General features: G+C 39.6%; 1 protein-coding gene across 1 annotated transcript in view; it reads right to left on the minus strand.

Annotated features, from left to right (window-relative positions):
• Positions 1–431: 431 nt before the first annotated feature.
• UQCRC2 (ubiquinol-cytochrome c reductase core protein 2) overlaps positions 432–20,391 on the minus strand; it is a 32,449-nt gene continuing 12,489 nt past the window's right edge. Inside the window, exons 8-14 of the mRNA XM_065892429.1 lie at positions 15,317–15,374; positions 10,370–10,465; positions 9,868–10,067; positions 7,010–7,090; positions 4,314–4,390; positions 1,877–2,030; positions 432–701 (exon numbers count right to left, since the gene is read on the minus strand). Of these exons, the coding sequence (XP_065748501.1) occupies positions 618–701; positions 1,877–2,030; positions 4,314–4,390; positions 7,010–7,090; positions 9,868–10,067; positions 10,370–10,465; positions 15,317–15,374 (750 nt within the window). The 3' untranslated portion in view covers positions 432–617. The remainder of the gene's footprint in view (positions 702–1,876; positions 2,031–4,313; positions 4,391–7,009; positions 7,091–9,867; positions 10,068–10,369; positions 10,466–15,316; positions 15,375–20,391) is intronic.

Genomic DNA, 20,391 nt, shown 5'->3' on the forward strand with positions numbered 1-20,391 from the left:
TGATAGTTAATTACTTGAAAGAGACAGGATAGAAACAGATGAGGGAGAAGGCAAGAAAAAAACCCCATAAAATTCTGCCACAGTGAAGATAAACATAAAATGAAGCAGTGTGAATACAGGATATGACTGGCAGGGAATTTATATTTTTCACAAATAACTCTTTCGCAAAAACGGCAAAAAAGGGGGTAAAACCCAGACCATTTAATTATTCTTACCCAAGAAGACAGACTTTTAACTGTGTTTATCTTAAAAAGCCACCAATAATAATCTGGAAATAGTTACTCTGATAGCCACTTAGCCTTAATTTTTAATAGTTTCTCATGCTTCTGTACTTTATTATTATATTCCTGTTCTCCTTTAAAGCATCTAAAACAAAAACTCAGCATGTATCAAATACGTGTTGATTAACTGATTAGGAAAAATGCAAGAAAAACATTTAAACAGAAGTTTTATTGACTTTAGGTCAGTTGGGAACAATTACCTGCATTTATGCTTTATGATATTTCATCTCATTGGAAAAAAAGGTAAATGTTACATTAGAGACTTTTCACTTTCACATACTTGCTGCTCTTAGTTGAGAAAATGTTCAGCTCTTTCCTGCAATATGTGTTTCAGTACTACAACTCATCAACGAAAGGTGTATGCCCCAAATTTCCACTTGCTGCCATTGACTTCCGGCCAGAAACAAACTTCTTTGCAGCCTTTAAGTAAACAAACAAAATAAGACAGAAAGTTAATAGAAATAAGCAAGTAGATAAACTTCTGTTCGTTTGAGTATTTCATCCTACGTGTGACTGAGCAAGTGTGGTGCTCTAAATATGAGCGTAGCTGTTAAAGAGGGAAAAGAAAACCCTTCTGACGTTGCAAAACAGGGCAGAGTCTCCTTGAGCAGAGCTGTACTTCCCTGCTTTGGTATTGCAATGGCAAATAGTCTGAGTCAATAAAAATAAACTGATTGTTAACTTAAAAGTTACACTTTATATCCTAGTATTCCTTACGCCGCTACTTTGAGTCCAAAGGCTGGTTGTTTAGGTTACGTGCAATACCACGAGGAGCAGTCCCACATTATCTCAGGTCAGCTTTTTTAATAAAGAGACAGTGTTGCAGGCAGCTGGGTTGGACTCACATGATAGTATGGTATATAAGATGAGCACAGCCATTTGGAAGAGTATGTAATGATGAACTTATGGTTCAAGTGAAATCAAGTCAGGGCTGCTATCTTAAAATAGCCTGCTTCTTTTTTCTATCCCCAAGGGGAGACCCCTTGGTGAGAAGATGGTTAAGACCTCGACCATGGAAGGGGAGTTGGCATTTTTAATACAGAAAGGACTGATTTTGTGTTCATTCTGTAGTTCATGTACTTGTTAGGCATAGCAGGGAATACAAAGAGGTATAAGACATAGTCCTTGCCCTCAAAACAACTCAATTTTATAGGAAACAATATATGTGAAAAAAAAATAGAGCAGGGGCAGGAGAAGGTCTTATGTTGAGAAGACTAAAGAAAATCTTGAGATGGTAGATTGCGAAAGATTGGCAGGATAGAGTTTATTTCTTAGGAGTGAGGAGGAAAATACCAAACTTGACAATTAGGTTGAATCGTATGAAACTGCCAATATTTGACTCTTCTTGACCTTTAAGAATTTAAAATGGTTTAACCTAATGGTAATTTAGTTGCATGAGGAAGATACATCACCCTGAGTTGACAAGGAAGCTATCTGCAGATATGGGGATGAGCCCTTCTCCCTCCACACCAGGTACATAGGCACCAAACACCACGAGAACAGCATAAACAGCCCAAGGAAGGTTATGCATTCCTTCTGAAACTGGATCATTAAGGACAAGTTATTTGATGTTAAATAAATTTTCATTTGCTTACATTTATGACATCAGCATCAGCTACCGAGTCAATCTGCTGAAGGACTGTGGATGGCGGCACATATGAACCAGCAACTAGAGCCTGGGACCCAACTTCATCCAGGAAACCCTCAGAAGACTCCACTGACATTAGGTACCCAGCTTTCAGCTTGTTCCTGTCCAATAAAAGGTGTGTAACTAAGGCAGACGCCAGTTTTACAGAGCAAGGCAAAGTATGTTCCCACACCCTTAAACATGTTTGGGTAAATATACAAACTAACTAACAGCTTTGAAATCTTACAGTGCTAAAGGTCTCCATTCTATTTCTTCAATTCACCAACTATTTTAGATACATTTTTGGTGATGGTTTTAGGTATCTCTATTAAAGAACATCCCTATGTGGGCTCTTCTCACTGTCTCTTTAGCAGAATGCTGTGTGCTGATAATATAACTTCCCTTAACCCCACCCCTAGCCCATTTGTGTGCTGCGATTTGTCTCACTGAGGGTAGGGCAAGTGGGGAAGAACAGTATAGGTCTTATAAGTCCCTGTAGCTTAAATATGGGCAGAAAAACATCAATTTGAAATAAAACAAAATCCAATTCATACTTATCCCAGAAAGAAATTATGTTCAATAAGGCACTTGAGTTATTTAACTCAAACTAATCTCCTTGGCACTCTGTAGCAAGACTTCCATTTAAACATAATTACAATTTAATGTAGCAATTTTACCACACTGTCCACTTAATTGAAAAAAGATTTTACCTGCAATAAACTTTACCAAGTGATTATTAGTTTGTCCCTTCAGCAATGACACCTCACCTTCTCTTTTTCACTATAGGAGGATTAAGAACCTTACAAAAAAAGTATCAACTCCATCAAAATGGCAGAAAATAAATATATCTTGACATTAACAACTAAAATTCCATTTTCTAAATGTTGCTATACCTGATAAGAACTGTGCCACACTTATTAAGAAAATACATTTTCTTAAATAAATTAGATTTGAAACAGATTTCTCCGAAGCTTATCCATTGTTTCAATTTATTATAAGGTTTGTTTCTGATGCAATCATGCAGAGCTGCATCCTATCGATCCTTGGTTCCATGTATACAATATTTAATAAATTGTGTTGTACTTATTTGAGAGATGCACTTCTTAGTGTGTTCAGTATAACAAAAGTAATAATACTAATGAGAACAGAAATGGTAAAAGACTGTTCCCTCCTGGGTTGTAATTCACCCTGTCATATTTCCTTTGTGGGCAATACTAAATGATCATAGAGGCCTCCGGAGTTTTAGGATTCACACATTCTGAATTGTCCTAAATGGATGGGGTCAAATTTAAATGTTTTGAACTCCTGTATGAAAATGCAAGCTGATTTCCAACTCTGTCCAAAATCTGTCTCTTTTAGAGAAACTCCCAGAGCTACTGAGTTAAGAGGAGTTGTTAGCACTTTCAATGTGCGAATTTAAAAATCACCAAATAGGAGACAGATATTGCAATCTTTTAATCAGATATATTTTTTGGTCTATCAAATCAGTAAAGAGGAAAATGTTGCCAATGGTTATGGTACAACAGGCACTCTCATATATACTGACAACGTGCTTATCAACTGGTAAAACCTTTCAACATTGTGACTCCAAAATATAAAAATAATACATAAACACAAACGTATATTTTAATGCACAGCCTTTTCATTATAATGTTTATAACTCCTGGCCCAGTTGAGAATCTATACCAAGAAAGTAATATGAAATACAAAAATGTTTTAAAACCCGAAGATATCCTTTATAGTTTATAATTTCAAACTGCCAACTTGTTGAAAATGTCCAATAAGTATATTTTGATACACCAATTAAAACTGTTTATGACAAATTTTTAGTAATAAAAATAAATGGAATAAATGCAAACAGCATTATAATGTTAAAAAAAGAGAAGAATCATTGGCAGGGAATGAAAAATAATTTTTGTCTTTGTAACTTTCAATTTCTACAATAAACAGTAATAAGTATTATTTATTAACAAGTATATATACAATATTAACAATTATGTTTAAAAATGGTCAAGGGGGCTTCCCTGGTGGCGCAGTGGTTGGGAGTCCGCCTGCCGATGCAGGGGACGCGGGTTCGTGCCCCGGTCCGGGAGGATCCCACATGCCGCGGAGCGGCTGGGCCCGTGGGCCATGGCCGCTGGGCCTGCGCATCCGGAGCCTGTGCTCCGCGGCGGGGGGGGGGCCACAACAGTGAGAGGCCCGTGTACAAAAAAAAAAAAAAAAAAATGGTCAAGAAAATAATCAAAATGTTAACAATTATATCTCTAGGGGGTAGGAGTATATTTCCCTTTCGTTTTAAATACTTTTCTGTGCCTTTCAATCCTTTTTGTGTATTTATTACAATAGTGTTGTAACTAGAAAAAATACAACTTTCAAATAATTGAAACATTAATATTGAAACTTACTTGGCAACTTGGACATCTGTATTAGAAAGGTTTCCTTGAGCAACTGTTTTTACTTGGTTATAGGCAGCCTTGATAACCTAGGATAGACAAGTAAAAGCTGGTCATCTTTGATCAGTGCCGAAGTCTGCCGCAGGGGCTTCTCTGGTGGCGCAGTGGTTGAGACTCTGCCTGCCGATGCAGGGGACACGGGTTCGTGCCCTGGTCCGGGAAGATCCCACATGCCGCGGAGTGGCTGGGCCCGTGAGCCGTGGCCGATGAGCCTGCGCGTCCGGAGCCTGTGCTCCGCAGCGGGAGGGGCCACAACAGTGAGAGGCCTGCGTACCGCAAAAAAAAACAAAACAAAACAAACAAACAAAAAACAAAGTCTGCTGCAGCATTCAAATGCTCCTCTACTGAGGCAAAAACAAAAGATGGAAGGTTAGTTCCAGAGAAACAGTATAGTGTCCATTTGGAATTCTTAAGTCACTATGTGCTGCTTACTTTTCCAAGGTTCCATAAAGCAGCTGTTTGTACAATATCCAAGTGGCCAAGTTTCTTAACAAACGTTAAGTGGCAGAGGGCAGAGGATGGCAGTAGGGTTTAGGAAAAGAAATCTCAGGGATTTATAATTGCCTACAAAGAATAAGCACCTCAAAGTTTCCCCAAGACTCTCAAAGTATCATATAATTAATACTGCTATCTCTTACTATTCACTAAGAAAAAAGTAGTAATCCATACACAGCCAAATCTGTAAAGCCTGTCCATACCTGGAGTGCTAGAGTCATGAAGGAATCAAGTTCTAGTGATATGGGTGGGTACTTGGTAAATATATGTTGAATAAATAAATTAATAATAAACCTGGCCCATGATTTTCTCCCTCCCAACCCTGGCACCATTCTGGGTCTGCTACTTACTGTTCTTTCTAATCACCTAAACTCTAGGACCTTCATTTCCCCTCCAGGTGAGCTACCCATTTCCATAGCCATACCCCAGACCTGCACATAACCTAGATCTGACCTACCTCTGAAATCCTCAATTCCAAGACCTCCGGCCTAAGTCTTTAATCACGCTATCCTTATCTTCCATTTTATCAACATCTCTAGGTCCTTGATTTGTCCACTTTCAATCTATCAGGTCCCCCTGGCTTCACTTCTTTAGCCTAAATCCATGAATCATCTCTTCAATCACTCTTGCCAGTGTTTCCAACTTCCTGCCATCTGCTCATACTTCTGACCTGCCTACTTTGCAGGATTCCAGCCTGGGATCAACCCTACTGCCTGCCTCCTCCATTTCTGCATTAGGCTAGACGTCTGGCTGTACTATGAATTTGTGGTCACTTATCTCAAGGAGACATCTGTACTGCTGTTATGCTCATTCTGTGTGCATCTAGCCACTCATCTGTCCCAAACCTCATTACCTTCTTTAAACTCTCCTCCCTTCTCTCTTTTTTTTTTTTTTTAAGACTTTTTTTTTTTTGGATGTTGCGGGTAGGAGTTTATTAATTAATTAATTAATTTTTGCTGTGTTGGGTCTTCGTTTCCGTGCGAGGGCTTTCTCTAGTTGTGGCAAGCGGAGGCCACTCTTCATCGCAGTGCGTGGGCCTCTCACTGTCACGGCCTCTCCTGTTGCGGAGCACAGGCTCCAGATGCACAGGCTCAGTAGTTGTGGCTCACGGGCCTAGTTGCTCCGCGGCATGTGGGATCCTCCCAGACCAGGGCTCGAACCCGTGTTCCCTGCATTAGAAGGCAGATTCTCAATCACTGCGCCACCAGGGAAGGCCCTCCTCCCTTCTCTTATTCTCAAAACATGACTTAGCCTCCTACCTTACCAGGGATGTACTTCCTCATCTTCCCGACATCCTCTTCTCCCATCAGCCTTTGTGTCCAAGGCTAAAATGTCCGATTGTACTTTGGATCCTGCTTACTGTTGCTTTTTCAGACTTCATCCACCTATAATTTATCTCCTATATTCGCTCCAATTTTCTTTCCTTTCAGTGTGAATGTCTCTTCCTACTTAATCTCTCAGTGGAAACTCTCCTAAAACTACCACCCACCTCCTTACAAGTCTAAGCTCCACCTGCCTGCACCAACTTTGTATTTCTTTCTTCCCATTCATTCCTTAATATTACAAATTTTAGTTCACTTCCAATGCTCTGATAAAAACTGATAGTATCACCAATATTATCCTAGTTTGCTAAAACTACCAGACCTCTCTGTGGTAACTAAACGGATGTTAATCCAGAGTATATCGAAACAGTGTTAACCATTCTCTCTTTTCTGGCCTCCAAACGTGCCAGTTTCTCTTCTTTTTCTTTCTGTTTCTTTTTGGCCATTTTCCTTAGCTTGACCTTCAGTTTTCTTCTCCTCCAACCTTTCACATGTAACCCTGACTTCAACACACTCTTTATAATGATGACTCCCAGTATACATCTTGGCCTTGACCTCAACTGAGTTCTTCATTTAGATATCCCAGAGACAACTCAATGCCACATGCCCACACAGAACGAAAATACCAAGGAAACATTTCCTCCCTCTTTTCTGGAAGCATCAGTATATGCGTTTTTCATTTCTAACTTTCCTCCACAGCAGATAACACTTTAATGATATTACACTATACAGAACTCTGATAAATCATGGCATTCAAACATTCCATGTTCTTACTAAAAATATGTTAATGGGGGAAAAAATCTTGTGAGAATTGATGAGTTTGTAACTTACATCTCCAGCAGCTGCAGCCTGTGAGATAGTGTAAATCCCAAAGAGTCCAGAATCTGAGTAACTGGCATTAAAAGCGGAAACCTGAAAATATAATGAAACTTTACTGTATGTCATTCTACCAGGTAAAACAGGGCACAATTTCCCTAAGGCTGTCTACACAAAAACGTATACCTTCACAGTATAAGCAAAGACATGGATTAATATTTCACTTAAATGGTTCTATTAAGGACTGAAGTGTTCTATATACAGGTTACCTCTTTCACAACTGTAATGTTTTAGCTTTTCTCATTTAACTCTTTCTAAAATGACGGCTCACTTTCCTTGGTATTTTTTAACCTTTTGATGATTAAAAGTTAATGCAAACATTAACTTGTGAACATTACTACTGTAGATTCAGTACAGCTGAGTGGTATAAATCATGGGCTTTGGCATTAGATAAACCTGCTTTCTTCCCTCTGCTGTTGGTGGTGACTTCCTTTTCACCAATTCGCTTTCACTTCTCCTATAGACTAAAATTAAAGGGTTAGGAAAAAAATTTCTGCTTAGTATCTATTATTCAGATGTCCAAGGGAGCAAGAAGTTTAGCCTCTGAAAAATGGGTATTTCTGTCTGTAGTCTGAGTAGAGTGTTAAGTTCCTTAAGGTGGACATGACACCCTAGTAAAGTGCTTTTCAGTGTTTATGTGGACCGTTTACATAAGGATCACTTGAGTTGTTATTAAAAATGTACTTTCAGGTTCCTACAACAGATCTACTCACTCAGATCACTAAAGATGCAGTCTGGGATTCTGAATTTTAAACTAGTGTTCCAGATGAAGTTTGAAAACCATTTGTTTGGCCCATACGAAGCATACAAAGATATGCACTTCAATCACCTGAAGTTTAATTACAATTCTGAGACTAACTAGTCATCCTCCAAATTTCTGGCCAAATTCTGAAGTAGGAATTTATATTAATTTTTTTTTTTGGTGGATTTATCTTTTAAATTTATTTATTTATTTATTTATGGCTGCAATGGGTCTTCATTGCTGCACACGGGTTTCCTCTAGTTGCGGAGAGCAGGGGCTGCTCTTCGTTGCAGTGCCTGGGCTTCTAATAGCGGTGGCTTCTCTTGTTGTGGAGCATGGGCTCTAGGTGCATGGGCTTCAGTAGCTGTGGTGTGCAGGCTCAGTAGTTGTGGTGCATGGGCCTAGTTGCTCCGCAGCATGTGGGATCTTCCCGGACCAGGGCTTGAACCCATGTCCCCTGCATTGGCAGGCGGATCGTTAACCACTGCGCCACCAGGGAATTCCCAGGAATTTCTATTATATTATGTCACTGGATTAGATTAAACTCCAACTACCCAAAGCATCATTAACATTCAATGGTGAAGAGTAAAGCATGAAGAAAAGAAAACAGAGCAGACCATGAACGAGGAGAAAGAAAATCTGGAGGATATCTAATCAAGGACTAGGACTAATTTAAGATAATGGTTTTGGGAGTTCCCTGGTGGTCCAGTGGGTAAGACTCTGAGCTGCAGGGAGCCTGGGTTCGATCCCTGGTCGGGGAACTAGATCCCATGTGCATGCCGCAACTAAGAAGCCCACATGCTGCAACTAAGAAGCCCACATGCTGCAACTAAAAGATCCCGCATGCTACAACTAAACATGCTGCAATGAAGATCCCACGTGCCACAACTAAGAGCCAGTGCAGCCAAAATAAATAAACTTAAAAAAATATATAAGATAATGGTTTTCAAACTGTGCTCCAGGGAACTCTAAGGTTATGTACAGAAGATTCCAAGGGTTTCACTGTCAAGTAAGCCTTCTAAACTTCTTTAAAAGCAAGAACTTTTGTGTTGGGCATTGCAGTTGGGGAATGGCACTGATGAAAAAGGCTCCTCTGCTAAAAAAAAAAAAGTCTGACACTACCACTAAAGTATTAAACAGAGGAACAAAAAGAGAAGATGACTGATTTTAATTTTCACCATTAAGTGTCAAATGGCCGAAGACTCAGAGGCATAAACCTACCTGCGCCATGTACTATTGCTGAAATTATGAACGATACTTAATCCTACAATTTAGCACATTTGTTACTTTATAAAGATATAATTGAAGGTCACATGGGGCATTACATTGGGCAAACTACCGTCACTCATCAAATATTTTGTCAGTTGACATTTTACATTCTTGATTTGAGTATCGTTATTTTGAAAGCTTTAGCACTTTCCTCACTGTCATAAAAAGGTGTCTTCTAAGGCAACATAACTTTTAGTTATGGTTAAATGTCATTTTTCTCTTTTAACTTAATCTCAACCTGGAGGAGCAGGTCTGTAAGTAATTTCTTGCTGTGTATCTTGTACACTGGTTGGAAAACATGAAGGGCAGTGAAATTCAGGAAGTAGCCACAAGAATAGAAGGGGACAGAAGAAATCAGAAAAAACGACTAATTAGAATCTAGGGGAATGTTTAATATCTAAAACTTTATTCTAAAGGGAACGGAGTGTGAATTTCTGACTCTTTAAGCATTCAATTCTTCCTTTTATATTAGAATAACAGCAAGTTTTTGATAGACCCACTAAGGTACTAAAATTAAGCCTGGCTGTCTCTTCAATTTTACAAAGATTTTCTTTGTGTTCATCTTAATTTTTTTTTTTTTTGGCCACACCGCGTGGCATGTGGGATCTTAGTTCCCCGGCCAGGGATAGAACCTGTGCCACCTGCAGTGGAAGCGTGCTGAGTCTTAACCACTGGACCACCAGAGAAGTCCCTCATCTTAAATTTTAAAAGCAGATTAACATTAAGAGCAAGTTATCAGGACTACATCGTAAACACTGAGCCTGTGAAAACAAAAGGAGAGATATCGACTGTTCAGACTCACATCAAATGGCTGGTGAATTCCCTTGGCAACAGCTTGGTATAGAGAGCTGGTGGCATTGCTGCCCCTCTTAACATGTGGTCCAGCACCGAGGACATGCTGGAGAACACTAAACGCATTTGCTTCTGCACTTCCTGCAGCAGCACTTTCTGCTACAAGAGCAGCATGGACGAGACTGTCTCCATTCTGTTCTCGAATTTCACCTGGGGCCAGGTAAGGCAAGAGCGAAGAAAGTGGCTTTTGGTTTTATTCTTCAATATTCTCTACAACACAGTATTAACCCATTAAGATTAAGCTTTTCCCTAGTCTGGCTCTCCTTGCTATCCTGCCCTTCCCCCAACACATACACAAACATGTTTAATACATAACACTCAAGCAATCTAATTCTTTCTTTCCACATTGATACTATTTGGTAGTAAATAATCAGGCCTATTATACTCCAATATGCTACTGGGGGGAGAGGCGGCATCCTGGTAAATTAACCTTAATGGAACAAAACGCTTACCTCCACGGTACTTGGTCTTTGCACCAGATAAACCAAGCCCACCCCTCATGTTGAGAAACTGTTCAGCAACTTGCTTTAGAACAGGATGACTCACACCTATTTCAAAAGAAACAAAAACAAACTAGAACCAGAATTTCTAGAACACAATTGTAAAACACTATTTTAAAAATACATCATTATACAATTCAAATATTACAGAAATAAACAGTAAAGAAAATAAGCCTCCCATAATGCCACTCTTCCAGACATACGCATTTACAGCTTTACTATATATTCATCTAGAACTTTTTCTATGCAAATATTATCCTTTTTATTTTTAAAATGGTGTCATTCTATTGATATTGTTTCTAACTTGTTTTTTGTAATTTACATCTAAGTGAATGGACTACACCAAACATTTAATGGTTATAAAGAATTTTATTATATGGATATACCATCATTTATTTAATCAATCTCTTCTTGAGGGACATTAGTATGCTTCTAATAGTTGGCTATTAAAACAATATGGCAGGGGCTTCCCTGGTGGCGCAGTGGTTACGGATCCGCCTACCAGTGTAGAGGATGCGGGTTCGAGCCCTGGTCTGGGAAGATCCCACGTGCCGCGGAGCGGCTGGGCCCGTGTGCCACAACTACTGAGCCTGTGCTCTGGAGCCCGTGAGCCACAACTGCTGAGCCCGCGTGCCGCGACTGCTGAGGCCCGCGTGCCTGGAGCCCGTGCTCCACAACGGGAGAAGCTGCCACAGTGGGAGGCCCATGCACCGCAATGAAGAGTGGCCCCTGCTCGCCGCAACTAGAGAGAGCCCGCGCACAGCAGCGAGGACCCAACACAGCCAAAAATAAATAAATAAAATAAATAAATTAAAAAAAAAAAACAATATGGCAATGTGCATCAAAAGACATTTTCAAAAGAGTGAAAAGATAATCCACAAAATGGGAAAAAATCTGGTAAGGATTAGTATCCAGAATATATAAAGAACTCTTATAACTCAACAATTAAAAAAAACAAATAACCCAATTAAAAAATGGGCAAGGAACTTGAATAAGCATTTCTCCAAATAAGATATATAGATGGCCAAAAAGCACAAAAAATATGTTCAATGTTATCAGTCACTACGGAAATGCATAACAAAACCACAATGAGACACTACTTCACACCCATTAGGAAGGCCATAATCAAAGACAGATAATAAGTGTTGATAAGGATGTGGAGAAATTGGAACCCTTGTGCACTGCTGATGGAATGTAAAATGGTTCAACTGCTTTGGAAAACAGTCTGGCAGTTCTTCAAATGGATAAACAGAGAGATACCCTATCCTGGCAATTCTACTCCTAGGTATACACCCAAAACAATGAAAAAGATGTTTTGTTAAAAAACTTATATATGAATGTTTATATTCGTAAAAGCCAAAACATTCAGGAACAACCCAAATGTCCAGCTAATGAATGAATAACAAAATGTGGTAATGAAATATATTTTTCAGCCAGAAAAGGGAATGGAACATTGGTACATGTTACAATATGGATGGACTTTGAAAACATTATGCTAAGTAACTAAGTGAAAGAAGCCAGTTACAAAGGCTATTGTTGTATAATTCCCTTTATATGAAACGTCCAGAATAGTCAGCTCTATACAGACAGAAAGGAGATTAATGGTTGCCAGAGGCAAGGAGGAGGTGGAACGAGGAGTGACTGCTAATGAGTATGGGGTTTCTTTTGGGGATGGTGAAAATGTTCTGGAATTAGATAGTAGCAATAGTTGCACAACTCTGTGAGTATACTAAAAACCACAAACTGTACACTTTAAAAGGGTGAATTTTATGGCATGTGAATTATACCTCAATTAGGCTGTTATTTATAAAACAAATGAACAAAAACCCAATATTGCAAATAATATTCTCATGCGACTATTTTGTAAACTTGACCAAATGTTTTGGCAGGGTAAATTCTTAAAAGTAAATGCTGGGCCTAAGAGTATAAACAATTACAATTTTAATATATTAAAATAAACCTCCAGGAACTTCCCTGGTAGCACAGTGGTTAAGAATCCACCTGCTGGGCTTCCCTGGTGGCACAGAAGTTGAGAGTCCACCTGCCAATGCAGGGGATGTGGGTTCGTGTCCCCGTCCGGGAAGATCCCACGTGCCACGGAGTGGCTGGGACCGTGAGCCATTGCCGTTGAGCCTGTGTGTCCGGAGCCTGTGCTCCGCAACGGGAGAGGCCACAACAGTGAGAGGCCCGCGTACCGCAAAAACAAACAGACAAAAAGAATCCACCTGCTGATGCAGGAGACACGGGTTCAATCCCTGGTCCGGGAAGATCCCACATGATGCAGGGCAACAACTACTAAGCCCGTGCGCCACAAAAGAGCCTGCACTCTAGAGGCCGTGAGCCACAACTACTGAGGCCACGTGCTTCAACTACTGAAGCCCGCACGCCTAGAGCCTGTGCTCCACAATGAGAGAAGCCACCGCAATGAGAAGCCCGCGCACCACAACGAAGAGTAGCCCCCACTCGCCACAACTAGAGAAAGCCCGCGTGCAGCAACAAAGACTCAATGCAGCCAAAAAAAAAAAAAGTCCTCCAAAAATGTACCATTTTGGGGCTTCCCTGGTGGCGCAGTGGTTGGGAGTCCACCTGCCGATGTGGGGGACACAGGTTTGTGCCCCAGTCCGGGAGGATCCCACATGCCGCGGAGCGGCTGGGCCCGTGAGCCATGGCCACTGGGCCTGTGCGTCCAGAGCCTGTGCTCCGCAACGGGAGAGGCCACAACAGTGAGAGGCCTGCGTACCGCAAAAAAAAAGTACCATTTTACACTCTCACCAATAATTTTTGAGTGCCTATTTCTCCATACCATGGTTAATACTGGGCAGTGCCAATCTTTTAATTTTTGTCAATTTCACAGATTAAAAATTTTTTTAGCTATTACATCTTTTACAATAATTGGCCACACACACACACAACACACACACACACATACACACACTTTCCCCACGAATTGGTTCATGCCCTTTGTCTATTTTTCTACTAAACTGTACTTAAAACAAAGCAAAACAAAAACAAAAGCTCTTTGTAAAAGCTCTTTGCTTAGAGAAATCTGCCCTTTGTCATAGGTTTTGCAAATACTGTAATGAATTTGAAAGCCAGTGCTTTAAAAAGTTAAATGCTGGATTCTGCTCAAAAATAAAATAGACTAGCTATTTTTTTTTTTTAGAGTTGTGGAGGATTTATTTATATGCTATAAAACTGTGTTGGGGAAGTTGTATTTTTTTTATTTTTTATTGACGTATAATTGATTTACAGTGTTGTGTTAATTTCTGCTATAGTGACTCAGTTATACATATATATATTCTTTCTCATATTCTTTTCCATTATGGTTTATCACAGGATATTGAATATAGTTCTCTGTGCTATACAGTGGGACCTTGTTGTTTACCCATTCTACATATAATAGTTTGCACCTACTAATCCCAAACTCCCAATACTTCCCTCCCCCAGCCCCCTCCCCCTTGGCAACCACAAGTCTGTTCTCTGCGTGAGTCTGTTTCTATTTTCTAGATAAGTTCATTTGTGTCATATTTCAGACTCTATGTATAAGTGATATATGGTATTTGTCTTTCTCTTTCTGACTTACTTCGCTTAGTATGATAATCTCTATGTCCATCCATGTTGCTGCAAATGGCATTATTGCATTCTTTTTAATGGCTGAGTAATAGTCTATTGTATATATGTACCACACCTTCTTTATCCATTCATCTGTCAATAGACATTTAGGTTGTTTCCATGAAAGACTAGCTATTAAAATCCTACCACATACTGACTTTCTTTTTTTTTTTTTCTTTTTCTTTTGCAGTACGCAGGCCTCTCACTGTTGTGGCCTCTCCCATTGCGGAGCACAGGCTCTGGACGTGCAGGCTCAGCGGCCATGGCTCACGGGCCCAGCCGCTCCGCGGCATGTGGGATCTTCCCAGACCGGGGCACGAACCCACATCCCTTGCATCGGCAGGCGGACTCTCAACCACTGCGCCACCAGAAAAGCCCCACATACTGACTTTCTGACATAAACAGAGGATGAGTTCTGAAATTTTGTGTTCACATAATTATAGCTTAAAGAACTACTTTTTTTTTTAATGACTCACATTGAGACAGTGAAAAAATACTTTTATTCATAACTATAAGTGCAACATTTAACAGTAGCACATCTTAGAGTTTCTCTTTTTTCAATTAACCACTTTCTAGAATGAGACAGAACAACATAATGGAGAATTGTATAATCAAAATTTAAGAAAATACCCAAGTGAGTATATTATAAATTGAGGCTGGTTACCTATATAGTGACAGAATTACAATGTACTGGAAAGGTGTCCCATCCCCTACCACACCAAATTATAAAGGAAAAGTCAGCAGCCTCAGTGAATTTTCTGACTATCTACCACTTTCTCTGGGAGCCAAGAACCATGGAACTGTAAATTATCTAAATATCGCTCTATATATAACTATAAAAGATGTATATATACATAGTTATATATGATAGTACCTGATTTTTCAGAGTTTCAAGGATAGTTCTACCTCCTCATTGAATAAGTCAGTCACATGTTTCACTATCTGCCAAGTCATACTTCTTTTTTTTTTTTTTTCATACTTCTTTTTTTTTAACTGAAGATTTACAATGTTGTGTTAGTTTCTGGTATACAGCAAAGTGATTCAGTTATAAATATTCTTTTCCATTATGGTTTATTACAGGATATTGAATATAGTTTCCTGTACAATAGGATCTTGTTGTTTATCCATTCTATATATAACAGTTTATATCTGCTATTCCCAAACTCCCAATCCAACCCTCCCCTGTCGCCCTCCCTGTTGGCAACCAAAAGTCTGTTTTCTATGTCTGTGACTTAAAAAACTACTCTTAAAAGAAGCAAACTGACATGCAGGCAATTCCCAACTTACCAAGTCCAATCAAAGCCATTCTTGCACTTGTAAAATGATTCTGTACATAGTCATGTAACTGAGGAAGTAAAAACATTTATTAGGTTATATTGGTATAAATATAAAAAGCTATAAAAACGTGAAACCACAGTTCAGCAGAAGATAAATACTCAGGCTTAAAAGCTGCTATAATGAACTATAAAGGACTACTTAGTACTGAACTAAACTGAGCTTTCAAAAACCATTGCTTAAAAAGAACTAGAACTTAATGTGTTGATGGTTATGTAACTCAATGAATATAATAAAAACCACTGAATTGTGCATTTTAAATGCGTGAACTGTATGGTATGTGAATTACATCTCAATGAAGCTGTTAATGGAAAAAAAATAGAATTAAAAATTAGAGCACACATTGGCTTGAACTTGAAGATATGGGACTAAGTATGATTTTTATTATAATGTGATTTAAGTAGTACATCAGGTTTCTTTTGTCTTTATACAGGTAGTAATAAAGCACTGCTATTAACATTCTATAGCAGGGCTAATAGAGTTATATCACTATAACCCTATTGCGCATCTTTGAAGGTTTTTTTGCTCTGAGGTTACTGTCTACACCAGGGTTTCCAACCTGGATGATTACAGAATTATATGGGGAGCTTAAAAAACAAAAACAATGTCTCCCCACCCCATCCTATTCCTGTGCCCACTGTATAGACTGATATAGTAGATTCAATGTGAGATCTTGGAATCTTTATTTAAAACAAACCACCCACCCATCTAATCAACCACCCAGGTGATCTGAGGATCAGCGAGATTTGACAATCACTGGTTTATACTATCACTTTAGACCTAATATTCAAAAGTAGGGCTAAAACATGCATTTTAAACAGGCACACTATTGCTCCCACAGGATTGAAAATTAGTTCTTTGGGGTAAGAAAAAACCTTATTCCTTTATATATGAACTACAAATATACATACAGTACATAAACAGATATACAGTATATCCATGGCATTAAGTAAGAAGTAAGTCAGAAAAAGAAAAACAAATACCGTATGCTAACACACATATACGGAATCTAAGAAAAAAAAAAAAGGTCATGAAGAACCTAGGGATAAGATGGGAATAAAGACACAGACCTACTAGAGAATGGACTTGAAGATATGGGGAGGGGGAAGGGTAAGCTGGGACAAATTGAGAGAGTGGACTGGACATATATACACTGCCAAACGTAAAATAGATAGCTAGTGGGAAGCAGCCGCATAGCACAGGGAGATAAGCTCGGTACTTTGTGACCACCTAGAGGTGTGGGATAGGGAGGGTGGGAGGGAGACGCAAGAGGGAGGAGATATGGGGATATATGTATACATAAAGCTGATTCACTTTGTTATACAGCAGAAACTAACGCACAATTGTAAAGCAATTATACTCCAATAAAGATGTTAAAAAAAAAAATTCACGAGGGGTGGGTATTGGCTGAAAAGGCTCCTTGGCTAATGTTGAGAACTGTGAAGCTAAGGTAATAAAACTAAACTTTTATTCAATTTATCAGAATTTGTGCCCTAAAATCAATGGTGTCTCCATCTATGGAGCCACCTTGGAAAGTCATATTCTTTTTTTTTAAATGTTGATGTTTATCTATTGAATGCTGCCTTTGCTCAAATTATTCTAGCAACCATTTCTTTAGAATTTCCTTTAGCCTAGGGATACATTTTTAAAATGCTAATAACTTTGAGATAACCATGGTTAACATCTTGGTATTTGTCTATGATGCACACACCTTATTTTTTTAAAAATGGGACCCCTTGGTACATCCTATTCATAAATTACCTTTCCTTTACTTGACAATAAGCTATGAAAACTTCATTATCAATTAATATTTTTGAATGATTCAATAGTATTCCATTCTACAGATATTTAATATATTATTTAACTAGTTCTCTAATGTTGGATATTTGATTTGTTTCTTCTAATTTTTCACAATTACAAACAATGCCACAATAGACATCCTTGTAGGTAAATGTTTTGTTATGTGCATCCTTTTAGCTACCTCAATAATATATCTTCACAAGAGTGAATCTGATTTCTGAAAAACTTCAAAAACTTACTAGAGGCCAGTCTTATGAAACATGTTGGCTGTTCCAAGTTGGATGATATCAGTTATAACTTTGTTTAACAGTACCATATGAATGGTAGGCATTAAATTGATAACTGGAGAGTTTTCTTAATCAGGAGATAAGTCAAAAGAGGAAAGGGATACAAAATTCAGTTTTCTGTAGTGGATAACCAGAAATGAGAATAAAAGCCTAATTTCTGAGTCATATATACTTTGAAAGTGTTGATAATTCTCAGTTTTTCTCTTTATGTCTCTTGGTAAAAAGTTTTTTTGGAGGTGGGTGAGGGGTAGGAGTAGGAAATTAAGATTGTATACACATACCTACACTTGCAAATTTAATGCTCAATGTTTCACATTTTGGAAACAAAGTTCTATGATATATACATGGCTGTGACATATGACAAATGTGCACTGCCAGCAAAGTGAGGCAGGTGTGCTGGAGAAGGTAAATGAGCTGGTGAGCAGGCTGATGACAGAACGGGAGGCAAGAAAGTGGGGTTCATTCCTACCTATGTATTCAGAGTGGTTAAAGGAACACTTTTAGTCACAAGATTATGGTATTTAAACACTTACATACTGTTTAAAAGATAGATATACATAGACAAGGGTCTAGAAGAAAAATACACCTAGGTGCTAACAATGGGTGCCTTTAGGTGTGTGAGATATCTTTTGTCCCCCTTTATTTTCCAAAATTTCTGTAAGGAACATGTCCATTTTGCAATAAAAACTTTTTTAGTTGAAAGATACACAAAAATTGTTCAGATGGAATTTTAGTTAAAAAGCAAGCTGCTGGATAGGAAATTCCCTGGCTGTCCAGTGTTTAGAACTCTGCTCTTCCACTGCAGGGGGCACCAGTTTAGTCACTGGTAGGGGAACTAGGACCCCACAAGCTGCATGGCGTGGACAAAAAAAAAAAGCAAGCTGATGGAAAAAAAGCAAGCTAGAAAATTTCTTAAATTAGAAGATACAGGCTTCCCTGGTGGTGCAGTGGTTGAGAGTCTGCCTGCCAATGCAGGGGACATGGGTTCGTGCCCCGGTCCCACATGCTGCAGAGCAGCTGGGCCCGTGAGCCATGGCTGCTGGGCCTGCGCGTCCGGAGCCTGTGCTCCGCAACGGGAGGGGCCAGAGCAGTGAGAGGCCCGCGTACCAGAAAAAAAAAAAAAAAAAAAAAAAAAATTAGAAGATACAAAAAACTAGCAAACGAAACTGAAGTGGTAGATGAACATTCAATTTAATGTGAAAATAAGCACATTTTAAAAGGTAATGTGTTGGAGCCTAAACCAAGATGGCAGAGTAGAAGGACGGGCTCTCACTCCCTCTTGTGAAAACACCAGAATCACAACTAGCTGCTGGACAAGCATCGACAGGAAGACACTGGAACTCACCAAAAAATATACCCCACATCCAAAGACAAAGGAAAAGCCACAATGAGATGATAGGAGGGGTGCAATCACAGCAAAATCTAATCCCATAACTGCTGGGTGGGTTACTCAGACTGGAGGACACTTATACCACAGAAGTCCACCCACTGGAGTAAAGGTTCTGAGCCCCACGTCAGGCTTCCCAAACTAGAGGTCCGGCAACAGGAGGAGGAATTCCTAGAGAATCAGACTTTGAAGCCTAGTGGGATTTGATTGCAGGACTTGAACAAGACTGGGGGAAACAGAGACTCCACTCTTGGAGGGCATACACAAAGTAGTGTGTGCATTGGGACCCAGGGGAAGGAGCAGTGACACCAGGGGAGACTGAACCAGACCTGCATGGTAGTGTTGGAGGGTCTCCTGCAGAGGTGGGGTGTAGCTGTGGCTCACAGTGAGGACAAGGACACTGGCAGCAGAAGTTCTGGGAAGTACACCTTGGTGTGAGCCCTCTCAGAGTCTGCCATTAGCCCCACCAAAGAGCCCAGGTAGGCTCCACTGTTGGGTTCCCTCAGGCCAAGCAACCAACAGGGAGGGAACCCAGCCCCACCCATCAGCAGTCAAGTGGATTAAAGTTTTACTGAGCTCTGCCCACCAGAGCAACAGTCAGCTCTACCTATCACCAGTCCCTCCCATCAGGAAACCTGCACAAGCCTCTTAGATAGCCTCATCCACCAGAGGGCAGACAGCAGAAGCAAGAACTACAATCCTGCAACCTGTGGAACAAAAAACCCATTCACAGAAAGAAAGACAAGATGAAAAGGCAGAGGGCTATGTACCAGATGAAGGAACAAGATAAAACCCAAGAAAAACAACTAAATGAAGTGCAGATAGGCAATCTTCCAGAAAAAGAATTCAGAATATGATAGTGAAGATGATACAGGACCTCGGAAAAAGAATGGAGGCAAAAATCGAGAAGATACGAGAAATGTTTAACAAAGACCTAGAAGACTTAAAGAACAAACAAACAGAGATGAACAATACAATAACTGAAAAGAAAAATACACTAGAAGGAAACAATAGCAGAATAACTGAGGCAGAAGAACAGATAAGTGGCCTGGAAGACAGAATGGTGGAATTCACTGCTGCAGAACAGAATACAGAAAAAAGAATGAAAAGCAATGAAGACAGCCTAAGAGACCTCTGGGACAACATTAAACGCAACAACATTCGCATTATAGGGGTCCCAGAAGGAGAAGAGAGAGAGAAAGGACCAGAGAAAATATCTGCAGAGATTATAGTCGAAAACTACCCTAACCTGGGAAAGGAAATAGTCACCCAAGTCCAGGAAGTGCAGAGAGTACCATACAGGATAAACCCAAGCAGAAACACACCAAGACACATAGTAATCAAGTTGGCAAAAATTAAAGACAAATTATTGAAAGCAGCAAGGGAAAAACGACAAATAACATACAAGGGAACTCCCATAAGGTTAACAGCTGATTTCTCAGCAGAAACTCTACAAGCCAGAAGGGAGTGGCATGATATACTTAAAGTGATGAAAGGGAAGAACCTACAACGAAGATTACTCTACCCGGCAAGGATCTCATTCAGATTTGATG

Source organism: Phocoena phocoena, chromosome 15 (genome assembly GCF_963924675.1).
Source record: "Phocoena phocoena chromosome 15, mPhoPho1.1, whole genome shotgun sequence".
Lineage (NCBI taxonomy): Eukaryota > Metazoa > Chordata > Mammalia > Artiodactyla > Phocoenidae > Phocoena > Phocoena phocoena.